This window comes from Coregonus lavaretus, assembly GCF_964263955.1.
Source record: "Coregonus lavaretus genome assembly, chromosome: 13".
Taxonomy (NCBI): Eukaryota; Metazoa; Chordata; class Actinopteri; order Salmoniformes; family Salmonidae; genus Coregonus; species Coregonus lavaretus.
Window position 1 is genome coordinate 26,858,056 of NC_140000.1, and position 27,416 is coordinate 26,885,471.

Sequence of the window (27,416 nt, forward strand, 5' to 3'; positions counted from 1 at the left end):
GGTGACTGACATTCTACTAGACATGTTGTCAGGGCTTGTCAGTGAGCACAGTGCTTACATCAGGAGACAGTGACAATGTGGCATGACATGACAGCATTTGTTTTTCGAAATTGAACACAGTCTAAGGGTTCATGATTACTAGGCTGCATGTTGTGGATAGGATGAGACAGTACCAGTCTGCTAGCCTGGTTAAACCAGTTTGAATGCTACGCTCACCATTGTTTAACTTGAGCACAGCGTTCAGTTTGGTTTAACCAGGCTAGCAGTTTACCAGGGATCTTGTGGTTTGCCACTAATGAAAAGGTCTGTTGACGTAGCCCGGTCAAAATCACACTAGTGCTTAGACGGTAGATGGTATCTAAGCATGATCTCATCAGGCCATGTGGAGGAAATAAAGCAGGCAACACAATGAATACAGTATTGTTGTTATTATTTCATCAGGCTTTACAAAACAGCACACTGTCTACTCAAGGTTACGATTATTATGATTTTTTTAGTTGCTGACCTGTTTTCAATGATGTAGGCGTAGGGCACAGGCTATTTGTATGAGTACAGTGTGCATTTATTTGTTTGTGTCGAAGTGTGTGAGTTGTTTGTTTTTTCATGAGTGTGTGAGCATGGTCCTGCTGTTTAGAATGAATGTTTTCCATATCAAGGCCATATACACCATGGGGGTATACAAACAGTGGCTTTGGTAGCTACAGAAATATGGTCTGAACATAGAGATAGAGGACACTAGAGCCCAAAAGCCTGTTTTAGCATGGGCAGCGCTGCAGGTTGACATAAAGTGTCGTCAACTTTGTTCCAAGGGCAGAAAGAATCTGATTGGTTTAGGGCATAACAAATCCGATTGGTTTCTAAAAGGTCAATGGGCAGAGTTTAACAGATGCAACTTTTAAAAACATGGCCGAGGTTTGAACTGAGAATCTTATAAATAAAACTTTGAGTTAAAAGTTGTAATGTTTTGAAATCATTATTGTGTTACAGTAGTCAGACAAATTTGACAATACCTCTAAGATACAACTGGTCTCCTGACTTGAAGCAAAGAGGAAAATGTAGCAAGCTAGCAGCAACATGCTAAGCTAAACAGAGCAAGCTAGCTAAACATTTAGCAACCTCTTAGCTACTTATGTTGAATTATTAGAGCTACCTAGCTAGCTAGCTAGCTAGCTAGGTGTCAAATATATAAGTAAGTCAGCTAACATTTGCTTTATTGAAATGTTAAGTTTAATAACCCAGGGGGGCAGCAACGTAAAATGCTAAGCTAAACAGGGCTAGTTGGCTAGCAGATAGCTATACTAACGTTGAGTCATAAAATAGAGCTTGAGGACTTTCACCATTCTGAAGTAGTCAACTGGGTGGGACTTCCTATGGGTTAAGGAAGGATCACATAATTCCATCTAGGTCACCAGGAGGGATCAGCCAATTAATTATACTTGTGAGCAAACATTCCTTAACTGCAGGTGGCAGTAAATCGCCAACCTTGGCTTTATACCTGTTCAAACAACACACTCCAGGTGGCATGTATGCACCCTTTTAGTTTGTTTGCTAACTCATAGAAGTAGTAGTAGAAGAAGAAAATGGACTACTTCAAAATAGAGATGGCCTCAACGGCGCTGCCATCCTCTGAATCATATGGTCTGTCCCACCTGTTTTTCTTCCATTGAAACATTCTGGAAATTACACCCAGTCCCCATCTGCAGGTTGAAGTGCTGCCTGGGTGTAATTGGCTTGTTTTGTTCAACATTATGTGGTTGGAGGAGAAGACATGGTGACCTGTTTACTCCATGAAGAGAGGGGCAAAAAATAGACACTTCAAAGCTATCATGTGACTCCAAAAATGGTTGCACACTAAACTGGCTAAAGTGACAACCCTTAAAAACAATGAATATTTTATTTTATTCCATTCTAATATAAATTGGGTTCAAGTATGATGGCACCTCTTTACTACAAAGCCATGAGTTCTTTGGTTTTGGTAACCTGAAAAGGGAAGGGAATGCTTTCTTTTAGTGAAGTTTGTTTTGCAATTCGTGTGATGTTTGTGACAAAATTTTGTTTAGTGGGTTAGGGTTGTAAAACAAGGTTCAAAGGAACAACATTTCATCCGAACAGACATCAAATAATCATATTTTTCTTGGGGTTGGCTTGGTTCCAATGCACATTAGATTTCAGAATTGAGCCCTGAGGCCTTTGGGTTCATGTGCCCTTTCAAACACATGATGTACATATCTGCACTAACCAAGCTGAAATAAGATAAACCAAACATGTGTTTAACTTAAGCGTCCTGGGTAATTTGGTTCATATCCACGGACCACAACGACATGTCTCTTTTTATTTTCTCAAAGTGTTTTATGTAGTTTGGATTCATGTTGTAGCAATTTCAGTCATTGAAGCAAACACTGGCATCACGACCTTAGCCACAATAGAGAGGAGAGAGTAAATGTACACATTTATGTGTACAAATATAGACCAGACTTGCCAAAATGTTGGCTTCGCTCTCCATGATTGAAATGAGGGCAAACTTAATGAACTTTCCAAACTATGCAAATGAGAGCATCATGCCATGACTGAAGCCACAGCGTGTTGCATAAGGGTCATTCCATTTCATTTCAATCACTTTTTGACCGCACCCCTTTTGATTTGAACTAAACTTTCCATACGTATTTGCCCATGGTGAAGTGGTCGGAAAGTGACATTTTGGACCTTAATGCTAAAACATTTAGGGGAGGGAGGTGCTCAAAGTTGACCCATTTTGCATACCCCACCCTACCATGAGACATCCATGTCTTCATCACTGGAAAAGATAAACGGTTGAGTTTAATATCAAGCTTACAAACAGTATTGTCAAACTATTTAATAATTTCTTTTTTTTACATTTATGGTAAATTATCTAAAAAACGCATCAAATATATTTTTTTAATGTTCACATATGTTGTATCTTAGACCCTATTTTACATCATCTGAGGTGTTTGAGTTGTGCCTGCCATCGGTTGAGACACAGCCTACTCTTGAATACAGGGTGGGTGTCATTTCAATCATAGAAATATAATTCATAGAATGGACATATCCCTTCAGACAATCTAATTTAGCTGGTACACCATTGACATTTAAATAACAATTTTAACTCCCAATTACTACCACAAAGATGGTCGCCGGTCCACCCACCATCGTATTTGAACTTAACAAATGGAAATGCATGTTCTGTTATCAATATTTCTATGATTTGAATAGATTCCCAATGGAAGATTGACAGTATAATTGAAAACAACTAATATTCACATTCAAGTCAACAACTCTCTCTGATGTGTGGACCTCCAACCATCTTTGTGCTATCATCTGAAAGTTGAATTTTTAAATGTATTCCTATTGTAATACATTTCTAAGCCAAAACATGACACTCACCCTGTATTCAAGAGCATGCTGTGTCTAAACCTATGGCTGGCACAACACAAACATTTCAGATTATGTAAAATAGGTTTACACATTTTTTGATAATTTACATCTAAGGATAAAAGTTTTATTCAATAAATTATAAAATAGTTGGACAACCCTGTTTGTAAGCTTTGAAATATCATATCAAACTCAATCGTTTATATTTTCCAGAGATGAAGACATGTCTCATGGGTGAACTTTGAGCACCTCTATCTCCTAAATGTTTTGGCATTCGGGTCCAAAAAGTTACTTTCTGAACACTTCTAAAATATGTATAGAACGTTTTCTTCAAATCAAAAGGGGTGCAGTAAAAAAGTGATTGAAATCGAATGGAACGACCCATAAAAGTAAGTTGGGCCATTTATAGAACTGTTCATATCCAGACAAATAGATTTCAGAGGGGGGAAATCAATTTCAATTAACTTTCTCCTGGCCTTAAAATGTGTGTATTGCCTGACTTTTATCATACGCTTTATCTCAAGCAAATTAGAAAAATCGATTGTGAAATATCGCTTGAAGAAGTCATTTATAAAATAGGCACAGCAAACCTCTGTGTGTGTGTGTGTGTATATCTCACTATAATGCTGCACTTAAATATGTTATGGCATTGCAGGAACAGAGTGTAAGGGTGCATGCACTTGGTTTCCCATGCCAATGTGTGTGCCCAAGCCCCAAGGGCATGAAGTGCAGCAACACAGGCATTTGATTGGTATTCATCATAACTTATTCATGCAGATATTATCTCTGTGGTAGGCTGCATACAGATGCTGGCAGGTCAAAATGTTTTGGCTGTACTCGTAAAAAAACACAGCCATTTCCACATAACACATATTTGATATTGAAGGGATGGTGAAACGTTTTTGGTTGGACACACAAAAACACACCTATTTCCATAACACAATTTTGATATTGAATTGAAAATAATTTTAAAGAGAAGATTCCAGTTGGATATATTTTCAACCAATGCATTTACAACAAGATATTCTCACCCTAGAGGTACATTTTGAATTAGCCCACATTGAAGACTTAAATAACATGGAGTTTATGGCGCAATCAATTCCAACCGATGACAGATACTAGGCTAGCCATAGCTTTGTTCTGCCCTGCAATGCAGGTAGATCAGCGATAACAGTGCACGCCCTCAAGTCTCCTGAGACAGAATGTGAAGCGCGCGACACAACTACCCACTGGGCCTACACAGACTATTGAACAGGAATTTAGCAAAAACGAACAAATAAATGTATGGTTTTGCCATATATGCGAATTTAAGATACATTTTCCCATGTCCTCTCACGCACCTCCTCTCCAACAGATGTCACTGTGGTCGAAAATAAAAAGAGCTCCCTCCCCATTCTCCTCCCTCAAACCTGCGCGAAAGGGTCTGCGTTTTGAAGGTTGTATTTATTTCACTAACATCACACTACAGGAGTACATTGGTGGAGTGATAACATCAGAAGTCACTGTTGGAGAGATGTTGGAGCTAAAAAAGGATTGATGGAGCCACAAACACATCCTCATACTGACTGAGTTCAAATAAGGTCTTGTCCTGTCGGGACAGGGTACGGGTACGCCGCATACACGGATGCAAATACATGGAATGGAGTTGAAATATCTCGGATCCCCCACAAATGCAACGTGACAGTTCTAAACGTTTCATTCAAGGTCAATATTGGACTTCGATCAGCTGTAACCGCTGTCATTATCGAGGATATTTCTCTTCTTGTGAAACAGGAATTGTATGAGCAGCATCTTTTAACCGTCGGGCGTGAGCAATGACATCTTTCGCGGAAGAGATTAACCTACGCTGTCAGTATCTGAAACAAGATATCGGACCAAGTTGTCAATTCAAATATGTGGGATTTATTTAGGAGAGGATATGTAACTAGCTAACTAACATAGCACTGTAGCCGTGTCTTGAGGCTGGAACTGCTGCACCCATCTCAAATAGCTAACTAAAGTTGGCTAGCTAGCCAGCCAATTGTCGAAAATGGATATTTTGTGTGTCCTTTGGAAAACCAGTTGCTAGTGAGGAAAGTGTGTTTATTACACGCAAACTTTACACGATTTCAAGCTCACTTTTTTTTCTCGTACTTTAAGTTATAAAAACGAATTTCAACATGTCTGTTCGGGTAGCTTTACACTCACCCACTGGCTCCAGAAGTTTTCTGGAGCGGGGACTCCTACTTCTGGTGATATTGATATTTCTGGAGGGCACCGTACTGACGCTTGGAGCTGCCAGCTCACCGGACATCAGCGCTCGGGATAACGCTGGAGGACTCGATGACCACCAAGGGATAGAAGGCAGCCACGACCATACTAACTACACCTATACAAAAAAGGCCTTCCCTGTCCTGTCTCTAGATTACCATCACATACAGGTGCCTTTCGAGATCTCGTTATGGGTGCTGCTGGCCTCTTTAATGAAATTAGGTGAGTAGTACTGTCATAGGTTATTTGAGCTAAATTTGGTTTATTTGGTTTGAGGTTCACTTTGTTTTATTTTCATAGCCTTACCAGTTGATTGAGGTGAGCAGACTATCTAGGTATTTGAAGAATGCCATTGATTGCCATTTCAATTCAGCGTTATCAAGAGGAATTATGTCTTGCCTGATACTCAGAGTTCATACCCTTTGAACCCCAATCAAATGTTAAGGTTCTAAGAAAATAGGGTTTGTTCCCTAGCAGGGATTATGAGATGGGAAAATACTACAACATTGACAGGGCAGAGTAAAGTCAATAGGTGAATATGGAGTGTTAGTCCATAATGTGACACTCCCTGCATAAAGATGTTACAGGATTAAGTGACTCAGGTATTGGTTGGACTTGTTTTCCTGTATTCTATATAGTAAGTGATTTTCCTGGGAATGATGACCGTACACTTAGGTCATGTTTTGAAGTGGAAGGTGCAATCAGTGCTCCTTGACACGTACCATAATGATGTGATGCATTACTAAGCAAGTTTTATGCTGCACTTTTGCACATAGGCTAGACTGAAATCATTGCAATTTCTCATCAAGTGGACATCTTTGACCACACTGTTCTTGTTGAAAGCTGTTTTGTTGACACAGGATGTTTGGCAATGGAAACACGAGACACACACACACACACACACGTGTAGCCTAACTTCTATCCTCTTCCTGTTCCCTTTTCCTCAGCTCCTTTACTTGGTTATTGCTCTTCTTCCCTTTTCCTTGTCACTGGTTGTGGTCCCCTCGCTGCTCTCGGTTTTTCTCCTTGCTGCAATCATTTAATCTTGCACTGCATCTTCAGTTTCCTCAGCTCCTTTACTTGGTTATTGCTCTTCTTACAGTGCTCCTTCCATCTCCACTCTCCTCTCTCTCACCCTCTCATCTCCCACTCCCTTCCCTCTCTCTGCTTCTCCTTTTCGTGTATGCGGTGTGCTCTCCTCATGCCCCTGCACTGTCCCCTGCTGCCGTTTTGCTAAGAGCCAGCAGCCTGCCATTTCTCTGCAACATAATAATGAGCCTGGGTGAGTGCCAGCCTGTCCTAGGGGAAGATGGGGAGAGCGCCCAGCTGGGTGCAGTGGTTTGGAGGAGAGGGGAGTGAGTGAGTGAGGATGAGGCAAGGTGAAGGGAGAGAGGAGAGAGAGAGAGGGGGAGAGAGAGAGAGAGGTGACCTTCAGCTTCTGATTATGCTGAAACCCCTGTGTTTATAATCTGCTGTGGAAGCTACACTGCTCAGCCCCAGCGTCCTGCTCAGACATCTCATTCTTTCTTTTTTTTAAAGCCTAAAGCTGCATCCATTTCCTATTGAAGTTATTTTGCTGTCCTGTCAGACTGTCTGTGCTTGCCCTGGTCAGTTTCTCCAACACTTCCTTCATTTGATAAGAAGGCCCTAAAATCAATATGCCTTATTCCCCTAAGAAATAGCTCTTCCTATGTGTCTATAGCCTTGGGATAGATATGATTGTTGTAGCAGAGAGTGTGGTGAGAGAGAGATCCTCAGATTATGAAATGTTCTAGCAAGTGTGCCAACACTGATTATGCCTAAAGAGTGCAGACCATATTGACGGATAGCAATGTATTGGCCTAGCTACACTTAACATTCAAGTGTTCAAAACAAACATTGTTCACATGAGTTGTGGCCCACATTCAGGACTAGCCTGTGCTTTTACCTCAGCAATCTTTACTGTACATCGGAAGACGTGTATTAGACTTGGCCTAGATCACTCTCGTAAACTCTGTCTAACCATTAACAGAGGGAATGTGTGTTAACAAGCTATTAACACATTGCTATAAATGACCGTTTCACATTTGAATGTGTAATGCATCAAAGCACATGTAGTTTGGCGTTCAGTTCAACTACTAGACGATAGGCACAGAAGGCAATTTATATGCTAGCTAGAACCCTTCATCTCTCTCGTGAACTCTGTCTAACCATTAACAGAGGGAATGTGTGTTAACAAGCTATTAACACATTTCTATAAATGACCCTGTTTCACATTTTAATGTGTAATGCATCAAAGCACATGTAGTTTGGCGTTCAGTTCAACTACTAGACGATAGGCACAGAAGAAAATGTATATGCTAGCTAGAACCCTGCGTCTCCTAAGGGTCATGGTGGTAGTAGTATACAACACTAATAAAGATAGGATAGGCTAATCAAAGCCAGGAAGGTAGGTTGTTAACATTTACATGCAGTAGGGTTGATATGATTAGGCCTCTATCTGAAGAGTTAGACTGAAGACTAGACTACATTGGTAGGTTTACATGGTTTTGCAGCTCAATTAGGTCTACTCCTACAGTATGTTTAGGCAACAGGTGACCAGGTAGGTACAATAACCTCTTTACAATATGCCTGGCGACTCAAGTTTGTCATGCCATGTTTGCATTACAAATGGTGGTAACTTAAACTAAAATGGAATGCGGCAGCGCCCTGTTCTGTTCTCCTAAGAGCCCAAGTCCTACTCACCCACATTATGGGCCGTTGGTCTAATCAGTGGTCAATATTAGTCATGGGGTAAACCAACTGCCACCTGGAGGTGCTTGAATGGAAATTGAAGAAAATAAATGGAGAGAGTTTTTGCTAAGCTCTTTTCCATTTGGCTCACTCTTACAACACTCACTCACAATGCATAGTAGTTGTCCCTCCAATGCACCATTGACTCAATTAGGGCTGACCCCATTTAGTCGACTGGTCGAATGTTTGGTGGATAGGCTGTTGGTCAACCAATATATAAATAAAAAAAATATGGCACACGAGACACGTCTGATTCACTCCTGTCTGAGTGGACTAATCCATTGCGGGGGTTGGCACACCAGTATCACCAGTAGTATATTTACTGTTAATTCCCATAATTCTAATCTACAATGTTTGTTTGGTTAGGATCATTTCTGTTAATGCATTCAATATATTATTATTACCGTCTTACCATTGTCATTGTAGGAGTGGACAGGTTGTTTTCAGAGGGTACAACCTAGGCTACACTTGAGAGAGAGTTTTTATTAGTCATTGTCTTTTGTTTGGAGATCTGTCAATCCCAAGTAAGGACACACACCTGATTACGCATATATAATTAGGGCTAGTCTACCTGGCCTGCGCGCAACTGTAGGCTTATAAGTGTGCCCATTTGGGGATCTGATACTATTTCTGATTGTCTTAACTCACCATCACTGTGGAGCTTCTCAAATATTTGTTTTCTTCGCCTCAAACAGCAAGTAAACAAAGTCTGTTTTTACATCCATTGAGGATGACAATAGTTTCTCAACAGCCTATTTGAAAAATCTTTCCAGCTCTCTCCCTTTCGATAACCAATCAGTGTGAAAGGGAAAAATATCATGCTCTGATCCAGTGGAAATGTTATAAAATAGGCCTACCTGATTACTTCTTATCCCTTGCACAAAATCTAATTAAATCACATTTTATTTGTCACATGCTCCGAAACAACAGGTGTAAACCTTACTGTGAAATGCTTACTTACAAGCCCTTAACCAACTATGCAATTTTAAGAGAAAAAAGTGTTAAGAAAATAGCCTACAGCTGTGTCTGTCTGTCCGGTGCTCACTGGCGTGGGAAACTCTGAGGACCCAGAATATTTATACCATGTTGCAACTTTGCTAGCTGGAGCTTCGTGCTGGACCAAGTTAATACAATGTTTCAAGTTCCTTGCAGACAGGCCAAGCGTAGGCAATATGATTTATAGGATTTTTATTTTCATCAGGATATGTTCTACCTGCAGGCTGCAATGTTTTTATTTGTTGGCTTTATGTAGGCACTTTTTACATATTGGCAATGGCAATAGAAGTTACTTTTAGATTTGTATAATTTTCATGTAAAATTTTAACCACATGACATTGATTTTGATATATGGTGACTTTATAAAATGTTTAATTAAACTGTTCCACGAAAATGTTTATATGAAAATCATAACTGGCACGCAACGCAGATCAGTAGAAATGGTACGATAACATGGCACTCCAAATGGAAAAGGTTGCCTGCCGACCGATTGGTCGAAAGAACAGACGACTCTCGGTCGACCAAGATTTTTTTTTAGTCGGGGACAGCCCTAGACTCAATGTATCAATTCGCATCACAGAATGACATGCTGATGCTACTGTGTAAACACATTTACATAGACAATTGTACTGCAATAAATAAAGCCAAGGACACCGATGTTGATAGAAAAAAATAAAAGGCCCTAGTCAAGTGTTCAATTGATAGGCGGCAACCATGCTCACCTTAGTCAAAAATAACTCCTTTCCCCATCACATGCAAATCATGGCAGTGTTTTTCTGTGTTGTCCTATTTATACATTGTTCAGCTTCTACTGTGGCTCTGCACCAACTGTCAAACAGAGGAACAACTGCAGCAAGAGTAGCAGAGGAATGTTTCAGGCTCTATTCATTATTGATACACAGGCCATACTAAGCTCACATTGAGGGCACGTACATAGAGGGGGGAGTTTCCCAAGGGTACTATTGGATGTTGTAAGTCCACAACAATGCTTAAACCACATCAGGAGACCATTTTCACGGTCTGGAAAAAAATTCTACAGTGCATTCGGAAAGTATTCAGACCCCTTCTGTTTTCCCACATTGTGTTACGTTAAAGCCTTATTCTAAAATTGATTAAATATTTTTATCTACACACAATACCCCATAATGACAAAATGAAAACAGGTTTTTAGAAATGTTCGCAAAAAAATAAAAAATAAAAAATTCTTATTTAGACCTTTTGCTGTGAGACTCGAAATTGAGCTCAAGTGCATCCTGTTTCCATTGATCATCCTTCAGATGTCTCTACAACTTGATTGGAGTCCACCTGTGGTAAATGCAATTGATAGGACATGATTTGGAAGGGCACACACCTGTCTATATTTACATTTTACATTTTAGTCATTTAGCAGACGCTCTTATCCAGAGCGACTTACAGTTATTGCATACATTATTATTATTATTATTATTATTATTATTATTATTATATATTTTTTTCATACCCCCTGTGGGAATCGAACCCACAACTCTATCAACTGAGCTACATCCCTGCCGGCCATTCCCTCCCCTACCCTGGACAACGCTGGGCCAATTGCACGCCGCCCCATGGGTCTCCCGGTCGCGGCCGGCTACGACAGAGCCTGGATTCGAACCAGGATCTCTAGTGGCACAGCTAGCACTGCGATGCAGTGCCTTAGACCACTGCGCCACTCGGGAGACCTATATAAGGTCCCACAGTTGACAGTGCATGTCAGAGCAAAAACCAAGCCATGAGGTCGAAGGAATTGTCCGTAGAGCTCCGAGACAGACAGGATTGTGTCGAGGCTCAGATTTGGGGAAGGGTACCAAACATTTTCTGAAGCATTGAAGGTCCCCAAGAACAAAGTGACCTCCATTCTTAAATGGAAGAAGTTTGGAAACACCAAGACTCTTCCTAGAGCTGGCCGCCCGGCCAAACTGAGCAATCGGGGTAGAAGGGCCTTGGTCAGGGAGGTGACCAAGAACCCGATGGTCACACTGACAGAGCTCCAGAGTTCCTCTTTGGAGATGGGAGAACCTTCCAGAAGGACAACCATCTCTGCAGTATTCCACCAATCAGGCCTTTATGGTAGGGTGGCCAGACGGAAGACACTCCTCCAGTAAAATGCACATGACAGCGCGCTTGGAGTTTGCCAAAAGGCACCTGAAGGACTTTGACTATGAGAACCAAGATTCTCCTGTTTGATGAAACCAAGATTGAACTCTTTGGCCTGAATGTGAAGTGTCACGTCTAGAGGAAACCTGACACCATCCCAACGGTGAAGCATGGTGGCAGCAGGATCATGCTGTGGGGATGTATTTCAGCGGCACTAGACTGGGAGACTAGTTAGGATCGAGGGAAAGATGAACGGAGCAAGGTACAGAGAGAACCTTGATGAAAACCTGCTCCACAGCGCTCAGGACCTCGGACTGGGGCGAAGTTTCACCTTCCAGTGCCCTGTATACAGTGCCTTCAGAAAGTATTCATACCCCTTGACCTTTTCCACATTTTGTTGTTACAGCCTGAATTCGAAATGGATTAAATGTATTTTTTTCTCACCCATCTACACACAATACCTCATAATGGCAAAGTGAAAACATGTTTTTAGAAATCTGCAAATGTATTGAAAATGAAATATAGAAATATCTCCTTTACATGTATTCATACCCCTGAGTCAATACATGTTAGAATCACCTTTGGCAGCGATTACAGCTGTGAGTCTTTCGGGGTAAGTCTAAGAGCTTTGCACACCTGGATTATACAATATTTGCACATTATTCTTAAAAAAATTATTCAAGCTCTGTCTAGTTGGTTGTTTATCATTGCTAGACAGCCATTTTCAATTCTTGCTATGGATTCTCAAGCCGGTTTAAGTCAACTGTTATAACTAGGCCATATTCAATGTCATCTTGGTAAGCAACTCCAGTGTAGGTTTGGCCTTGTGTTTGCGGTTATTGTCCTGCTGAAAGGTGAATTAATCTCCCAGTGTCTGGTGCAAAGCAGACTGAACCAGGTTTTCCTCTAGGATTTTGCCTGTGCTTAGCTCTATTCCGTTTCTTTTTATCCTAAAAAACTCCCTAGTCCTTGCCTATGACGAGCATACCCATAACATAATGCAGCCACCACCATGCTTGAAAATATGAACAGTGGTAGTCAGGAATGTGTTGTGTTGGATTTGCCCCAAACATAACCCTTTGTATTCAGGAAAAAGTTAATATCTTTACCAATTTTTTTGCAGTTTTTACTTTAGTACCTTATTGAAAACAGGATGCATGTTTTGGAATATTTGTTTTTTGTACAGGCTTCCTTCCTTTTCATCCTGTCGTTTAGGTTAGTATTGTGGAGTAACTACAATGTTGTTGATCCGTCCTCAGTTTTCTCCTATCACAGCCATTAAAGTCTGTAACTGTTTTAAAGTCACCATTGGCCTCATGGTCAAATCCCTGAGGGTTTCCTTCCTCTCCGGCAATGGAGTTAGGAAGGACGTCTGTATCTTTGTAGTGACTGGGTGTATTGAAATACCATCTAAAATGTAATTAATAACTTCACCATGCTCAAAGGGATATTCAATTTCTGTTTTTTTTACCCATCTACCAATAGGTGCCCTTCTTTGCGAGGCATTGGAAAACCTCCCATGTCTTTGTGGTTGAATCTGTGTTTGAAGTTCACTGCTCCACTATGGGACCTTACAGATAATTGTATGTGTGGGGTACAGAGATGAGGTAGTCATTCCAAAATAATGTTAAACTCTTTTTTGAGTCCCCAATTTGTAGTTACATTCTTGTCCCATCGCTGCAACTCCCGGACGGACTCAGGAGAGGCGAAGGTCGAGAGCCATGCGTCCTCGTGAACCCCACCCTGCCAAGCCGCACTGCTTGTTGACACACTGCTTGCTTAACCCGGAAGCCAGCCGCACCAATGTGTTAGAGGAAACACAGTACAACTGGCGACCGTGTCAGTGTGCATGCGCCTGGCCCGCCATGGGACAAGGACATCCCGGCCGGCCAAACCCTCCCCTAACCCGGACGACGCTGGGCCAATTGTGTGCCACCTCATGTGTCTCCCGGTCGCGGCCGGCTGCGACACAGCCTGGGATCAAACCCGGGTCTGTAGTGACACCTCAAGCACTGCGATGCAGTGCCTTATACCGCTGCGCCACTTAGGAGGCCCTAAAGTCCATGCAACTTATTATGTGACTTGTTAAGTACGTTTTTACTCCTGAACTTTAGGCTTGCCATAACAAAGGGGTTGAATACTTATTGACTCAAGACATTTCAGCTTTTCATTTTGTATTAATTTGTAAAAATTAAAAAAATAAACATTTTTCCACTTTGACATTTTGGGGTAGGCCAGTGACACAATCTTAGTTGCATTTTAAATTCGGGCTGTAACACAACAAAATGTGAAAAAATTCAAGGGGTTGTGAATTCTTTCTGGAGGCACTGTATTTTACTGTTGGCTACTCCATGTGACAACCAGTTGTCTGAGAGCTGCATGTTGTTCCTGCCCGACAGATTATATTCTTCTCAAATAGGCTATTTGTGTGGTGCGTGTGTGATAAATAATCTTCATAACGAACTAACAGCTTCTGGAATTAGTCTTTTTTTATTTTTTTATTTTTTTATATCTATACGGATTCCCTCTTCAATCCATACTGACTGGGTATATATTATTTTTACTTTATTTTTTATTTTTTATTTTTCCACTGATTGACCGGCCCGGAGAATTTCCAAAAAGCCCTGTTTTGTTTCTTTTCAAGAGTTTATACGTTGGTCCTGTGTATCTCCTGTTAGATTTTGTTTCCACCACAAATGGTTCACTGAAAGATCAAGGCACTCCTTAAGAAGGCTTAAGAGGCCGTTATCTACAGTAAACATACAACTGAGATGGATGATAACCTGAGAAGGGGACCGCACAACTGTCAGTTGGTGCACTTCTCCACATACTGTAACAGTGCACAATGGAGATATTGTACATCACAAAGCAATATAATTTATTACTACTAGAATCGTGGACTGACTATGGAAACCATAATTAGATTAGGCCTGGGTCTAATCATTTTACAACATCAAACCCAATCACCTTGTTATAGTCACCTTGAGTTGTCAGGAACTGGGAGTGGTCTAAAACTATGGCTAGTAGGCTAAATGGCTCCAGTGTGCTCAAATCCCAGGTTTGTAATTGTATCTCAGTTTGCTCAAGGTTGGTTTTCTGCGTGAGCATAAAGGACATATATGCCTTACAAATGAGTAGGCTATAATGGGAAACCTGGCCTACATAATCTGTTTATCTAAACACTGCTTCTAGCATGAGTATTTAAAACTGAATTACAGGACACGACTCCAGTGTACGAAGAGTAAAGGATTTGCGCATTCGGCTCTGCAAACAAGCCTAGCACTGATATGGTTAGGTGGTCTTAGTACATAGCTGAGTAATGTGACAGTGAAGTCGGCAGGTAGCTTAGTGGGTAAGAGCGTTGTGCCAGTAACCGAAAGGTCGCTGGTTCTAATCCCAGAGCTGACTAGGTGAAAAATCTGTCGATGTGCCCTTGAGCAAGGCACTTAACCCTAATTGCTCCTGTAAGTTGCTCTGGATAAGAGCGTCTGCTAAAATGACTAAAAAAAAAAATTAAAAAAAAAAAAGTCAGAAGATGCAACGGTTGCCTGATTTGTCACAGTGGCCTTCAGACCTAATATTTAATGACTGTGTGGAAGTCTGGGAGAGATAACAAGTAGGCCTATATCATTAACTAAAACACCACTCACTTTTCCTGCCAAAGTATTATGACTTTCAAGGTTTTTCCATTATTTACTTATATGGCTTTTTTTTTACTTTTTTCATCCCATCGACATAGTAAAAGAACTTAGGCTAGTTATGTGTTACCAGGGTATTCACATAGGTTGATTGTCCATATAAACTAATATCCGAATTGAATAGCGTTCATCGACGTCTTGGGGATACAGACCTACAATTATTGCAGTGAATATTGTGTTGGATAGCCTACGCTTTAGTCTTTGTCTCAGCCTTGGGCTTGACATTGGTTATGGCTCTTATCTTTTGCAGTCTTTTCATCCCTGTGGCTCACTGTAATCTGTCACCGATAGCATACGGGAAGAAAGAGATCCACCTTTAATCTGATGGATTAGGCCATATAGCCACTCCTTACCAGAAATACAAGGGAACCCCTGTGGGGGACACGCTGATGACTTCACACGTCAACATTTAGCAAGATTTATCTTCACAGTTTAGTCATGCCTCAGTGACAATCTTCAGAGGGCAATAGGTTAATGCTCAGTTATCTTAAACATCAAAGAAGGTCTGTAAACCTCAGAGTTAGCCTTTAATCTACAAATGTTTAACTTTTTTATTTTAGGGCTTTGATTAGAATTCTATTTGTCTTGCCTCTTCAGGCCGGATCTCATCAATTGGTTGCAGCATTGGAAGCGATGTGTGTGTGTGTGACAGTCGAAGTTGCAATGTGTCAACAGGGCTAGTATCACAGTCCTGCCAAAAATCATTATGAAAACAAACCTCTGGTGCAGAAATATGTGGAATGAGCATATGAAGTGTAAAGGACACAAACTATTACTGAACCAGTTCCTTCAAAAAGGACTTCCAGTAAGATGTGTGTTGAATAAGACCCCAGTAGTGTTGCACAGTATACCGAAACTCAACTCAAGTACTGTTTTGATACTACAACATGAAAAATTGTTTGGTATTAGATTTTTTTTTACTTTAGGTTCTTCTGTCAATACTGATTGAGAGGATCAAGTCTGTCTATCAGCGCATCGATGTCCCCTTTTATAGCGTGAGCGCAGCATGCATGCCTCTTGCCTGCTCCACTTACTCATTGCTAGCTAGCCTGTCCTGGGGAACTCCTGAGTCTGGGCAGCATCATGTTCGCCCCCAACTCATGCTGCACAGAAGTTAAGACACTTGAATAATGCAACATTACATTTTGAAAATGTTAATTACTGTTCGCAAAACAATATCCATACAGCTACAGCACTTTACAATGCAAGAAGATACCGGTAATGTTAGCTTGCTAGTTAGTTAGCCTACAAAGCTAACTTTCCTTGCAAGCTTACAGCTGAAGCTAACATCAATTCACTACCCTAGTACTATGTAAGTAAAAATAAGTATTAAATGCAAGGGAAACTGATAGAATCCAGCCAAAACAAGCTCAATAACTCAATGCATGCACACATTCCTATTGAGTAGGGTATGCATTCACCTTTATTGTTAATAGGCCTACCCAGTAGATTTACCCAGTTTATCAATAGATATTTACCATTCAAATAAATGATTACCGTTATGTAGTTGATTGGTAAAAACTAAGTCAAATTCATTGTGTAATTGATTCATTAATGCATACATGGCTGTCTCTGAAAAATGGACATAAAAAAATGTCAAATTGAATGATATTGAACTCAAAAGTTGCCCGACAATTGAACAGAGCAGTAGCTATGTTCTATCTGTCTGGATCAAGTGCCATTCTGTGACTGGCTAATAAGGCTTCTTTTTTTGCCGTGGTATCGTGATGGTATTGAGTATCGAAGTCAAAATGTTGTATCGTGACAACACTAAAGACCACTAATAGACGTCTGCCGCAGAAGATCTTGATTATACATCAGTCTAAAATCTAAGGCCTGCACCTCATTGGCGAAGAAAATACTAATTCATGGTCCGTCTGCAATTTCATGAGCATCAAGAATGTCTTGCTTCGAAATACCACCATGGTGACTGACAATTACTCCAGGATGAGATCTTTGTTTAATTACTTTTTGTACAAAATAATTACCACCCACTTTCACAAAGATCCCTCCAGACACTTCTTTCTCTCTGCCTCTTTTCCTCTGTTCATTTCAGCCTGGGCATCGGGGTAGCATTGTGGATTTGGTCACTGACCCTGACAGGATGTTGTTTTGGCATGATGCCTTGGAAAATTGTTATTTGAATAAAGTAGTCAAATGCTATTCTTGGTACTTTATGACCAAATATAGGCTCAATAAATAAATAAATACAACCAAAAAAATCAGACTTGTTCAAACCCAGATTTGCTGATTTAAGCCTATAAATGAGTTTGTGCCTTGACCATAGATTCCTATGCCTCTGCATAAAACAAAATGCATTTTATTTTATTTACTCAAACCACAGAGGGCCGTATGTTTGACACCCCTGTTCTAGAGAATGTGTCAGCTGTCTGCAATCTGCAATCTGGTTAGTAGCTTCAGGCACATCAACAGTGCCTCCAATGTTTAGGCCTAACCATTGGCTGAAATGCAAAACAAATGATCATTTTCTCAAAGGAGCTCAACCATATAGTGTAATACAGTATGTCCCGACGGACAGGAGCCAAGTGAAAGGGCCTTTTTATAACTACATTTCTTTCAGCTCTGCTTGCTACCTGTCCTCTCTTGTGTTTGTATTGTCTTAAGCCATTGGGTATGACCTAGCTAGGAGGCCTAACACAGACCATTGTAGGTGAAAGAGCTCCTTGTGCAGGGGCGATGAGTCATTCCCTTCCTAGTCACCCAGTCTTCACACTCTTCACACAAACTGGGGTAATTTCGCATTCCAGTCCTGAATTGACGGTTTGGTCTCTGGCTGTTAGCGGTTGCAGTCGTAATCACTTTAGTCCATCCAATTATTACATGTCTGCCCTTTTCCTGCAGGCTACATCTTATTTACTCGAATTGCACTGTAATGAAATTCCTCTGAAGACTGGAGTTTTTCCTTGAGATAAATGCTTTGCTATGTCATTGCAACCAGTTGGAATAGCCTGGCAACAGGAACCTGCTGCTTTTATAGTAATGTGTATATACCTGTTTTAGGGCTGCATAATTAATTCATAATAAATGAATTCACATCAAGATCACAATATTGACTTGTGTAATATCCATATCGCAAGTGATGCATATTGCATGCACGATTTTGAAATGTCCGTTTTTATAGTTTACTGTGTTTGTCGTCTCTTTCACCGTCCTCTGTCGTGATACAACTCGGCCCGTGGGAGCCCACTGACAATAGCAGAGGGTCCCACCATTTGGCCATGGCTCATAGGCCTGACGGACACCCGACGCGACCGGCTTAGGCTGCTAGCACTCAGCGTGGAACAATAGCCCCACAGGAACGACTTCCATCACAGAAGCCATCATCCCCAATAGGCGTAGGCACTGGCGAAACGTACTGTGACCCAGACGAAATTTGGCTGAGCAGAGCCGAAACCCAAACACCCTCCGTGGTGGATAGAAAAGCGCAATCGCGAGTAAGTCTAGCTCAAGTCCAAGAAACGGACTGCACTGAGATGGCGTCAGACAGCTCTTTTTCTGGTTTCTTATGAAGCCTAGGGACTGAATACGGGACACTAGCATGGATGTGTGTAATACTGCTTGCCCCCTCGACTCAACCGCCACCAGCCAATCAGCTGTAATAACCGGCGGCTCGTGAGCATTCTAAGTTTGTAGACTGAGGTGCTTGCTGAGGGCACGTAGGTCTAGAATGGGACGTAAAGTCCCTTTCCGGAACCAGGAAATACCATCTGTACTAGCCGTCCTGTGTCTTCAACATAGGAACCACTCGGATTGCCTGCTTCTGGAGACTGGAGGATATTTCCCCCCTCAAAACGTACACTGAGGCCTCGGGAACAGTCAACGTGATGACGATGCAGAAGCATGGGGGACGCACATCAAATTGTAGCTTGTACCCTGACGTCACTGTTCGCATGATCCAGGGTGACACTGCGCATGCGCTCCATTGGATGGAACAGACATAAAGCCTCCTGTGAAGTGCATCTGAAAGGGGCGGGACGCCACCTTGGGGATTGTGAGAGATTGGTTCTTCTTCCATTTCCACCACTCTTGACAACCGTGTGTCTGAATGTGGGGAAGGGATGCTTTTCATCAAACTGACATGATTGACACCCGTAAACACTTGGGGTTGAAGAAAAACTGTGTTCATGTGTCAAGGTTTGCCTAAATACCGCCCACTCTGGGTACAAGGGCTCCGGCGATCAGTGATGTACCCCGATTGGCAGTGCCACCTGGGGGTACTGTTGTCACAACAAGCCTCACTCGGTTTAGGCGGTAAGATGCGTTCCGGTAATCGGCTGCCACCCAGCGCTGGACCGCATGCAATATTAAAATAGACCCAGGGAGGTTACTCTACCGACCAGTCATGGGTACTGGCGACAAAGCACCTTGTAACCTAGCTGGGAATGGGACAGACCCCTTCTGTGGTAACAGACGGGTGATTCGTAATTTAATCTAATTCCCAGGAATGAAAAGCGCTGAGCTGGAGAAAGACCGCTCACTGTGTATTGGATGATGGACACGACCATGCAAATCTTGCTTGTTCCCTCGACTACGCTGCCAACCACCAATCGCCTACAGGGCCCATAACCTGTATCACTAGACACCTCATAGGGACTAGTGAACGACAAGCAGGAATCAGCAATGAATCCCAGTAATGAGCCACCCATGGGGGAGAGGTGCCCCCTTGTGAACAGAGAGTCATATACCCCGTGAACATCATGGAACGCGGAGTACCAGAGGGGCATTAAACATGGACAAGCTTCTAACACACGTTGTGCTTCTGTTAGACTGTATAGCCTGCATGAAGCCCAGACCCCTTATGGGCACAGTCGTACATAGATTAGGGCCTAATTTATTTATTTCAATTGACTGAATTCCTTATATTAACTAACTCAGAAAAATCTTTGAAATTGTTGCATTTTGTGTTAATTCTTTTAAGTGTCGATTTTATATAGACTCTAGGGGGTCAATTCATTGTGGCATGGTCGCAAACCTGAACCCGGCTTGTCAGACTTTGTCGTTTCGGTCGTGTTAGCCATCTAACTTATTGCTATAGCCAGGCCAAGTAATTAGAAGAATAACAAATTGTTCGTGACTAGGAAACTGATGAGAACCATACAACCTCCAGGGGGTGAGCACGCTCTGCCACTAAGAGGACAGTTTAGTTGGCACAACGTAAGACGGTCTCGTTTTCCAATTGTTTGTTTTAGTAGTGTGAATCGTTCCTGTTCAAACTGAGGTGAAGAGCGGAATAATTGAAGGAATGAATCCGAGCCTCACGCTTATCACCTGTGGAAGGTGGGGCTTCCAGCGAGGCGCAGATTTCATTTGTCCTTGTCAGGCGTGATTCTAGAGCCTTAAACCGAAGTCGCGAGAGCGTGACTCCCCATAGTATGTTGTACCAAAGTTGACTGACTGAAAGGGAAGTCTTTTGACTGACACAATAGACTGAAATAAACAACACATTGAGAAATGTCATGACATAGAGTGACAACATTAGACATCAGAAAATGCATTGAGGAGATGCGGCAGACCGAGTGCTGACAGCTCAGACCTTTCCAAACACACACACAGTCACTGACACACATACAAACTTGGTTTCCTGTTGAATCTCTGGAATTTGACCGGTTGCTGCAGCCAGGTTATTTATGGATCGTGATTCAGAAGTTGGGAGTCTGGCAACCTAAAGTTCCTCCGGTTCAGATTCACTTCTCAGAGGAAATAGAAGGCACACAACTCTTAGGGACCAACGCTATGTTTTGCAGCATATGTATCATGGTTGGGGTAAATTCGCTTTTCAATGAGGAAAAATGTGTATAGGAATTTGGTTTATTTTCTGAATTTAAATGGAATTGACTCCAACCCTGCTATGTCTCTACTACTAATAACACTTTTGCGATGAGTAACTAGAGTTTGGGTTCTGCTAACATAAATTAATATTGTTGACAATATTGACAGAAATAATTTCTTGTCAGATTCAGCTCTAACTCCAAAGTTACAATATTGTTTGTACTGCTGTCCCACTGTTCTCTTTCAGCTGGCAACACATCCAACAAGCTCTTATGTACTAGTGCCAGAATTTTCCACTGGTCGTGGTTGCTCTCATGTTGAAGGGTGTGATACAAGATGGCTCCGACAGACATGGTCACCCTGTTTCTGGCTCCTAGCCAACTTTGCAGTATTTATTTTGTGTTATTTCTTACATTATTTGCTCAGAACGTTTCTAGGACTGTCACTCACCAGACATTCAACCTGAAATGTGACTTCCTGGTCCTGGATCCTTTGTTTGCCAGAGGAAGCCCCATTCATCCCGGGTGATACTCCAAAATGTTGCCGCCAGAGAAGTGTGATCCTAGTCAGACTCAGAAGGCGGGTATGCCACCCACCGCTTCTGAGTATGTTACTTACTAACGTTCAGTCCCTGGACAATAAAATAGATGAGCTCAGGGTGAGGATCTCCTTCCGGAGAGACATAAGGGACTGTAACATACTCTGTTTTATGGAATCGTGTCTCTCACTGTATATATTGTCCCTGTCCGTACAATCAAAGGGGTTCATCGTGCGGACAGGAACAAAGGACTCTCCGGGAAACAGAGGTGGAGGAGTATGATTGGGGTAACTTACAGGAACTCAAGTCCTTTTGTTCTCCCGATCTGGAGTACCTCACCATCAAATGCAGACCGCATTACCTCCTGAGAGAGTTTATAAACACCATAGTGCCCTCCAAGCTCATCACTAAGCTCAGGGCCTTGGATCTGAACCCCTCCTTGTGTAACTGGGTCCTGGACTTCCTGACGGTATACAACGACACCTCCGTCACACTGATCCTCAACATGAGGGCCCCAAAGGGGTGCGTGCTCAGCTCCCTCCTGTACTCCCTGTTCACCTATGACTGTGTGGCCATGCACGTCTCCAACTCAATCATCAAGTTTGCTGATTACCAACAACAACGAGACAGCCTACAGGGAGGAGGTGAGTGCCTTGGCGGAGTGCCAGGAAAATAACTTATTCCTCAACTCCAAAAAAATAAAGGAGCGATCGTGGACTGCAGGAGACCGCAGAGAGAGCAGGCCCCCATCCACATCGACGGGGCCACAGTGGAGAGGGTCAAAAGCTTAAAGTTCCTCGCACGTCACTGAGGACCTTTTTAATGTCCCCTTAACACAACAGTGTGGTGAAGAAGGCTGAAGAAATGTGGCTTGGCCCCCTAAGACCCTCACAAACTTCTACAAATGCACCATTGAGAACATCTGTTGGGCTGTATCACCGCCTGGTACGGCAATTGCACCGTCCGCAAGCGCAGGGCTCTTCAGAGGGTGGTGCGGTCAGTCCAACGCATCATCGGGGGCACACTGCCTGCCCTACAGGACCTCTACAGCACCCAGTGTCACAGGAAGGCCAAGAAGCTCATCAAGGACCTCAAGAACTAGGAATGTGCATTTCGCTGCACTTGCCATAACACCTGCTAAATTGTGTACTTGACCAATAAAATTTGATTTAATGATTGTTGACAAGGATTTCTTAAACACTTGCATCGCAATTCTCTGCACTCTTGTTTGTCTTGCTGTGAGGAAATAATAGCCTGGAATTGACTGAGGCATTCTGACAGCTCCTCAGAAGTAGTTTGGCAGAAATCACTGTTGTTATGGGTGTGGGTTTCCTAGGCAACCTTGTTCTAAGTAATCTATTCTATTGAGTGGGTGGAATAATTAGCATGTCAGAGAAGTACAATTGACCTTTTGCTAAGTCCCGTCCCAGAATTTTGGCCAACCAATCGCAGTGCTCCAATGGATAGAAACTGTCGTCGAGTCCGACGCCGTCAGACAATCTCACGTTTAAATCGAAAGCCAGTGAGTTTTCTTCAAATAATGAATTGTTTAAATGGCTTAATAATTGAACAGTGCATCAGGAGCACTTTCTACTGTGATTCCTGAAATGCAGAGCCTGTTGATGGAGGATTTTTCAAATCAAAAATATACTTTTGTTACATTACTTGTTAGCTCAGCTGGTTAACTAGCTCTGTCTCATTGACCACCAAACTTTGCTAATGCTAGCTAGCTAGTTAGCCACTTAATATAACTTTTCCCGAAATGTATGTTAGCTAGCTAAGTTATCAATGTTATAAATACAACTCCCATCTACTTGCGACATCAGGATATGATTTGAGAGCACTAGTTGGCTCCAAAAGTGGTTATAGATTTGACTGCATGCTGACAGTAGGCTAATGTCTATCTGTTTTAATTGCAACTTTAATTAAACAGCCAGCATTCTATCAAATCAGTCAGAGATTAATGCGTTTCTCAGATCTCGCTTAAACACAAGTCTCGGAGTAAGAATGGTACACGTCAAGCTCTCAAACGAGTGATGCTCAAATCTAGCCTGAGCCTTTTGTAGTGTCCTCCAAGCAGTCTGTGTTATCTTAACTCCTTTGTTCGCCCACATGGTGAAGATGCTTCCTCTAAATTGTGGAAGGGTGCCAGTCTCCTGACGAAGCCTGTTGAAAGGAGAAGAGTGCCCCAAGCACCACATCTCTTTATGGGAAGATTAGGCCTCTTTGGGCCGTTCATCACTGGAATTCCTTGGACATTCCTCGGAGCTAGCACTGTAGTACTTTAAAACAGCAGCTGTGTTTGGCAGTGTTCTGGACTCCATAGAGATGGCCTTGTTTAACCCGTGAAAGAGTGTGTCCAACACTGAAAGTGTTGCCTTCCAGCTGACTGAGTTGATGAAAAACATCAGATGCCCTGTATATCCAGGAGTTTGCTGAGCACGTTTAAGCTAGGCGAAGGCATCATCTGCTCAGACATTCCCAATGTTCATTATTTTATAATTCACAGACTCTACTGTTTCCCACTGTAAATGCTTGCTCTTTTTCACACATTCCTCTCCTGACCCCTTATCCTTGAAAACCTCTGACAGCAATAAGGACCCTGACCATTATGGAACTGTGTGATCTGCTAATGGTGACATGCTAATTAACTATGCTCAGTGTGTGAGTGTGTGAGTGTGTGAGTGTGTGTGGGGCGGCAGGTAGCTTAGTGGTTAAGAGCGTTGTGCCAGTAACCGAAAGGTCGCTGGTTCTAATCCCCGAGCCGACTAGGTGAAAAATCTGTCGATGTGTCCTTGAGCAAGGCACTTAACCCTAATTGCTCCTGTAAGTCGCTCTGGATAAGAGCGTCTGCTAAATGACGTAAATGTAAAATGTAAAAATGTGTGAGTGTTTGAGAAGGGCAGTTTACCTGCCTTCCTGCCTGCCTCTCATCTCCTTTCTCTGTCCCAGTGGGTCAATTTTTTGTGATGGAAAAACGCTTTCAGTGTAAACTTAAACTACTAAACCAGATATAATATTATTATTAAATATTATTATTAATATTATTATATTATTATTAATATTATGCCATTTAGCAGACGCTTTTATCCAAAGCGACTTACAGTCATGTGCGCATACATTTGTACGTATGGGTGGTCCCGGGGATCGAACCCACTACCCTGGCGTTACAAGCGCCATGCTCTACCAATTGAGCTACAGAACCACATATAAAGGATGTAGAAACGATAATGGACCTACTATATCTGTTTTTCATAATATAATCTTTGAGAACTAAGAATGACAAAAATAAAAGCTAGACAGTCAGGGAGAAAGGAAAATACCCAAAACAATGAATTTAGCAGTATTGATTTTATGTTTGAGCAAAATAACACAGCATTGGCCATGGCAAAATGCATAGAATAGCAGCAAAATGTGCTTTAGAATGCAACATTTTCTCTCCGCTCCATGGAGAAATGTGTAGAAATGCAGGAAATTGACTTAAAAATGCAGAAACTTCTCTACACAGCGTCTCTTAACGTTTTCTCTCAAATTCAGATACACCGATGGGCTGACAGCGCCCCCTGCCACGCTCACCACCTAAACTTTAATAGAAGCTTTAATATTGCAGAGTCATGGTCTGTAAGGTGGGCCTTGAGACTGGCTGCAATGTAACTCGGTGGCACGATGTCATTTGGAAGGTGACCTTACCTCATGCGGCAGCAGTGTAAATATACACTGTGTGGATACTGTGTCAGGGTTTCGTGTCAGACTACAGAAAGGCTTCAGGAGGAATGGGATTTGAAGCGTCACATAGTGTCTGATGCAGTCCATTGACTGGCTAGCCTATCAGAACTAGCATTGAACAATTTCCCCCTTAAAAACATTTGTCAGGCAGTTTCCACATAAGGCTTGAAAAGGCATTCATTTAGCAGAGTCTCCCAGGCCCAGGTTTTCAAAAGTTATCTGATCGGATTTCGTCAATCAGATAGGATTAAATGTTAGAATTGGGTTTTTCAAAACCGGATAAGGATTTGGTTATCCAATCTGACCTTTTAATCAGGAGGTTTGAATGTTGTTTTTGTGTTTTTCAAAACTCAAAGGTAGTGATTAGGATACACGCTTAGAAAAAAGGGTTCCAAAAGGGTTCTTCGGCTGTACCCATAGGAGAACCCTTTTTGGTTGCAGGGAGAACTGTTTTTGGTTCCTCATAGAACCCTTTTGGGTTCCATGTAGAACTCTATGTGGAAAGGGTCCTACCTGGAACCAAAAAGGGTTATTCAAAGGGTTCTCCTATGGGGACAGCCGAGGAACCATTTTAGGATCTAGAAAGCACTTATTTTCCCTAAGAGTGTAGTTTTGATGCTGAAAATCTGGATTATCTCAATCCCACTGGAAGGGTGGATTCAAGGTAGATTTAGAAAGGTGAAAGGCCCTACAACCAAGAAAATTCAATGTAACTAAGGTTTAAAAAACATTCTTACATTTTGAAAACTAAAGGTTCATTATGTTAAATTGACTGCAGTATACAGTGCCTTCAGAAAGTATTCACACCTCTTGACTTTTTCCACATTTTGTTGCGTTACAGCCTGAATTTAAAATGGATTAAATTGAGGTTTTGTGTCACTGGCCTACACACAAAACCCCATAATGCCAAAGTGGAATTATGTTTTAGGATTTTTTTTCATTCTGATTTAAGATTCAAAGTTTTGAAACACTGGGCCCAGGGACTAGGGTAGCCTATCTGAGCCTGCATTAATTATGTTGCCTTGAGCCATGGCAGCTAATTGCGATAGTTTACTTGAAATGACTCCCAAAGAAATGGGATTAGGAAATAAACCATCAGAGAAAGGACTGTTGTCACATCCTGTATCATTTTCTGTTACATTTAGGCTTAGTTAACATCAAGTTGAAGTGTGTTTTGTATGGTGTTAATTCTATACAAGTTCATTATGAAGTCTTTACTTCAGCATCACTCTGTAGCATGCAAACTGCTCCATTCAGTGCATCGTAAGTAATGTCTAACTTGGCTCACTAGTACTAAATAGTATCACACTCAGATACACATAACAGCAGCGCCATCTGTTGGCGTGGCGACATCTTGTAACATCTTCCTTTACCCAACAAATGAAGATGACTCATAAACAGGAGAACTGGACATGAGTCGCTGTACCGGAGAACTGTTAACTCCCTCTGTTGGAGCTTATGACATTCACTGTTGATCCTGTGTCTAGTTGACATTTCATTGAATGGCTGGGGTCATATGTCCTTTCCCATCACGGTTAGCAGAGTTGCTATGTAGACTTTTGCTTCCTTTTTGTCCATACCTGTAGCTATCTCATAGTTTTCCCATTGTGCTCGAAAAAATGTCCATAGGCTCTGGTACTGGAATTACCAGGTAAGCCATTGTCGTTATTCAAATTTTTTGTAGCTGGTTAGCTAGTTGGCACGCCCCTTCCTACTGTGCATTTATCCGTGTGTCGTTTTGATATTTTGATTCCTCAAGGATATACCTATTTGGTTCTGACTTCTGACACCATGTTTTGTATGGTGTTTATTCTATACAAGAGCAAGGTAATGTTGATTATAAAGTATTTACTTCAGCATCACTCTGTAGCATACATTCATGTGTAACTTGGCTCACTAGTACTATATAGTATCACACTCAGATACACATAACAGCAGCACCATCTATTGGCTTGGCGACATCTCGTAGCAAAGTGAACCTTTTTCAGTCAAGTTTTCCTCGGTGAGCATGTCATATGATCACTATGGGAATGGATGTGGCCGATTGTCTGTGTGTGGTTTCTCTATTAATGGAGTCACGAGATTCATATTGTGAGGAATTTGTTTTGCATAACCATTTCCACTTTTGAGGAAATGCATGTGAT

At 41.9% G+C, this 27,416-nt stretch overlaps 1 protein-coding gene across 1 annotated transcript in view; it reads left to right on the plus strand.

Moving 5' to 3' along the window:
- The first annotated feature begins 4,832 nt into the window (after positions 1-4,832).
- The window catches only part of LOC311140857 (Na(+)/H(+) exchanger beta-like), a 40,860-nt gene continuing 18,276 nt past the window's right edge, over positions 4,833-27,416 (plus strand). The window contains exon 1 of the mRNA XM_084176129.1: positions 4,833-5,862. Coding sequence (XP_084032255.1) covers positions 5,550-5,862 — 313 coding nt within the window. The 5' untranslated portion in view covers positions 4,833-5,549. The remainder of the gene's footprint in view (positions 5,863-27,416) is intronic.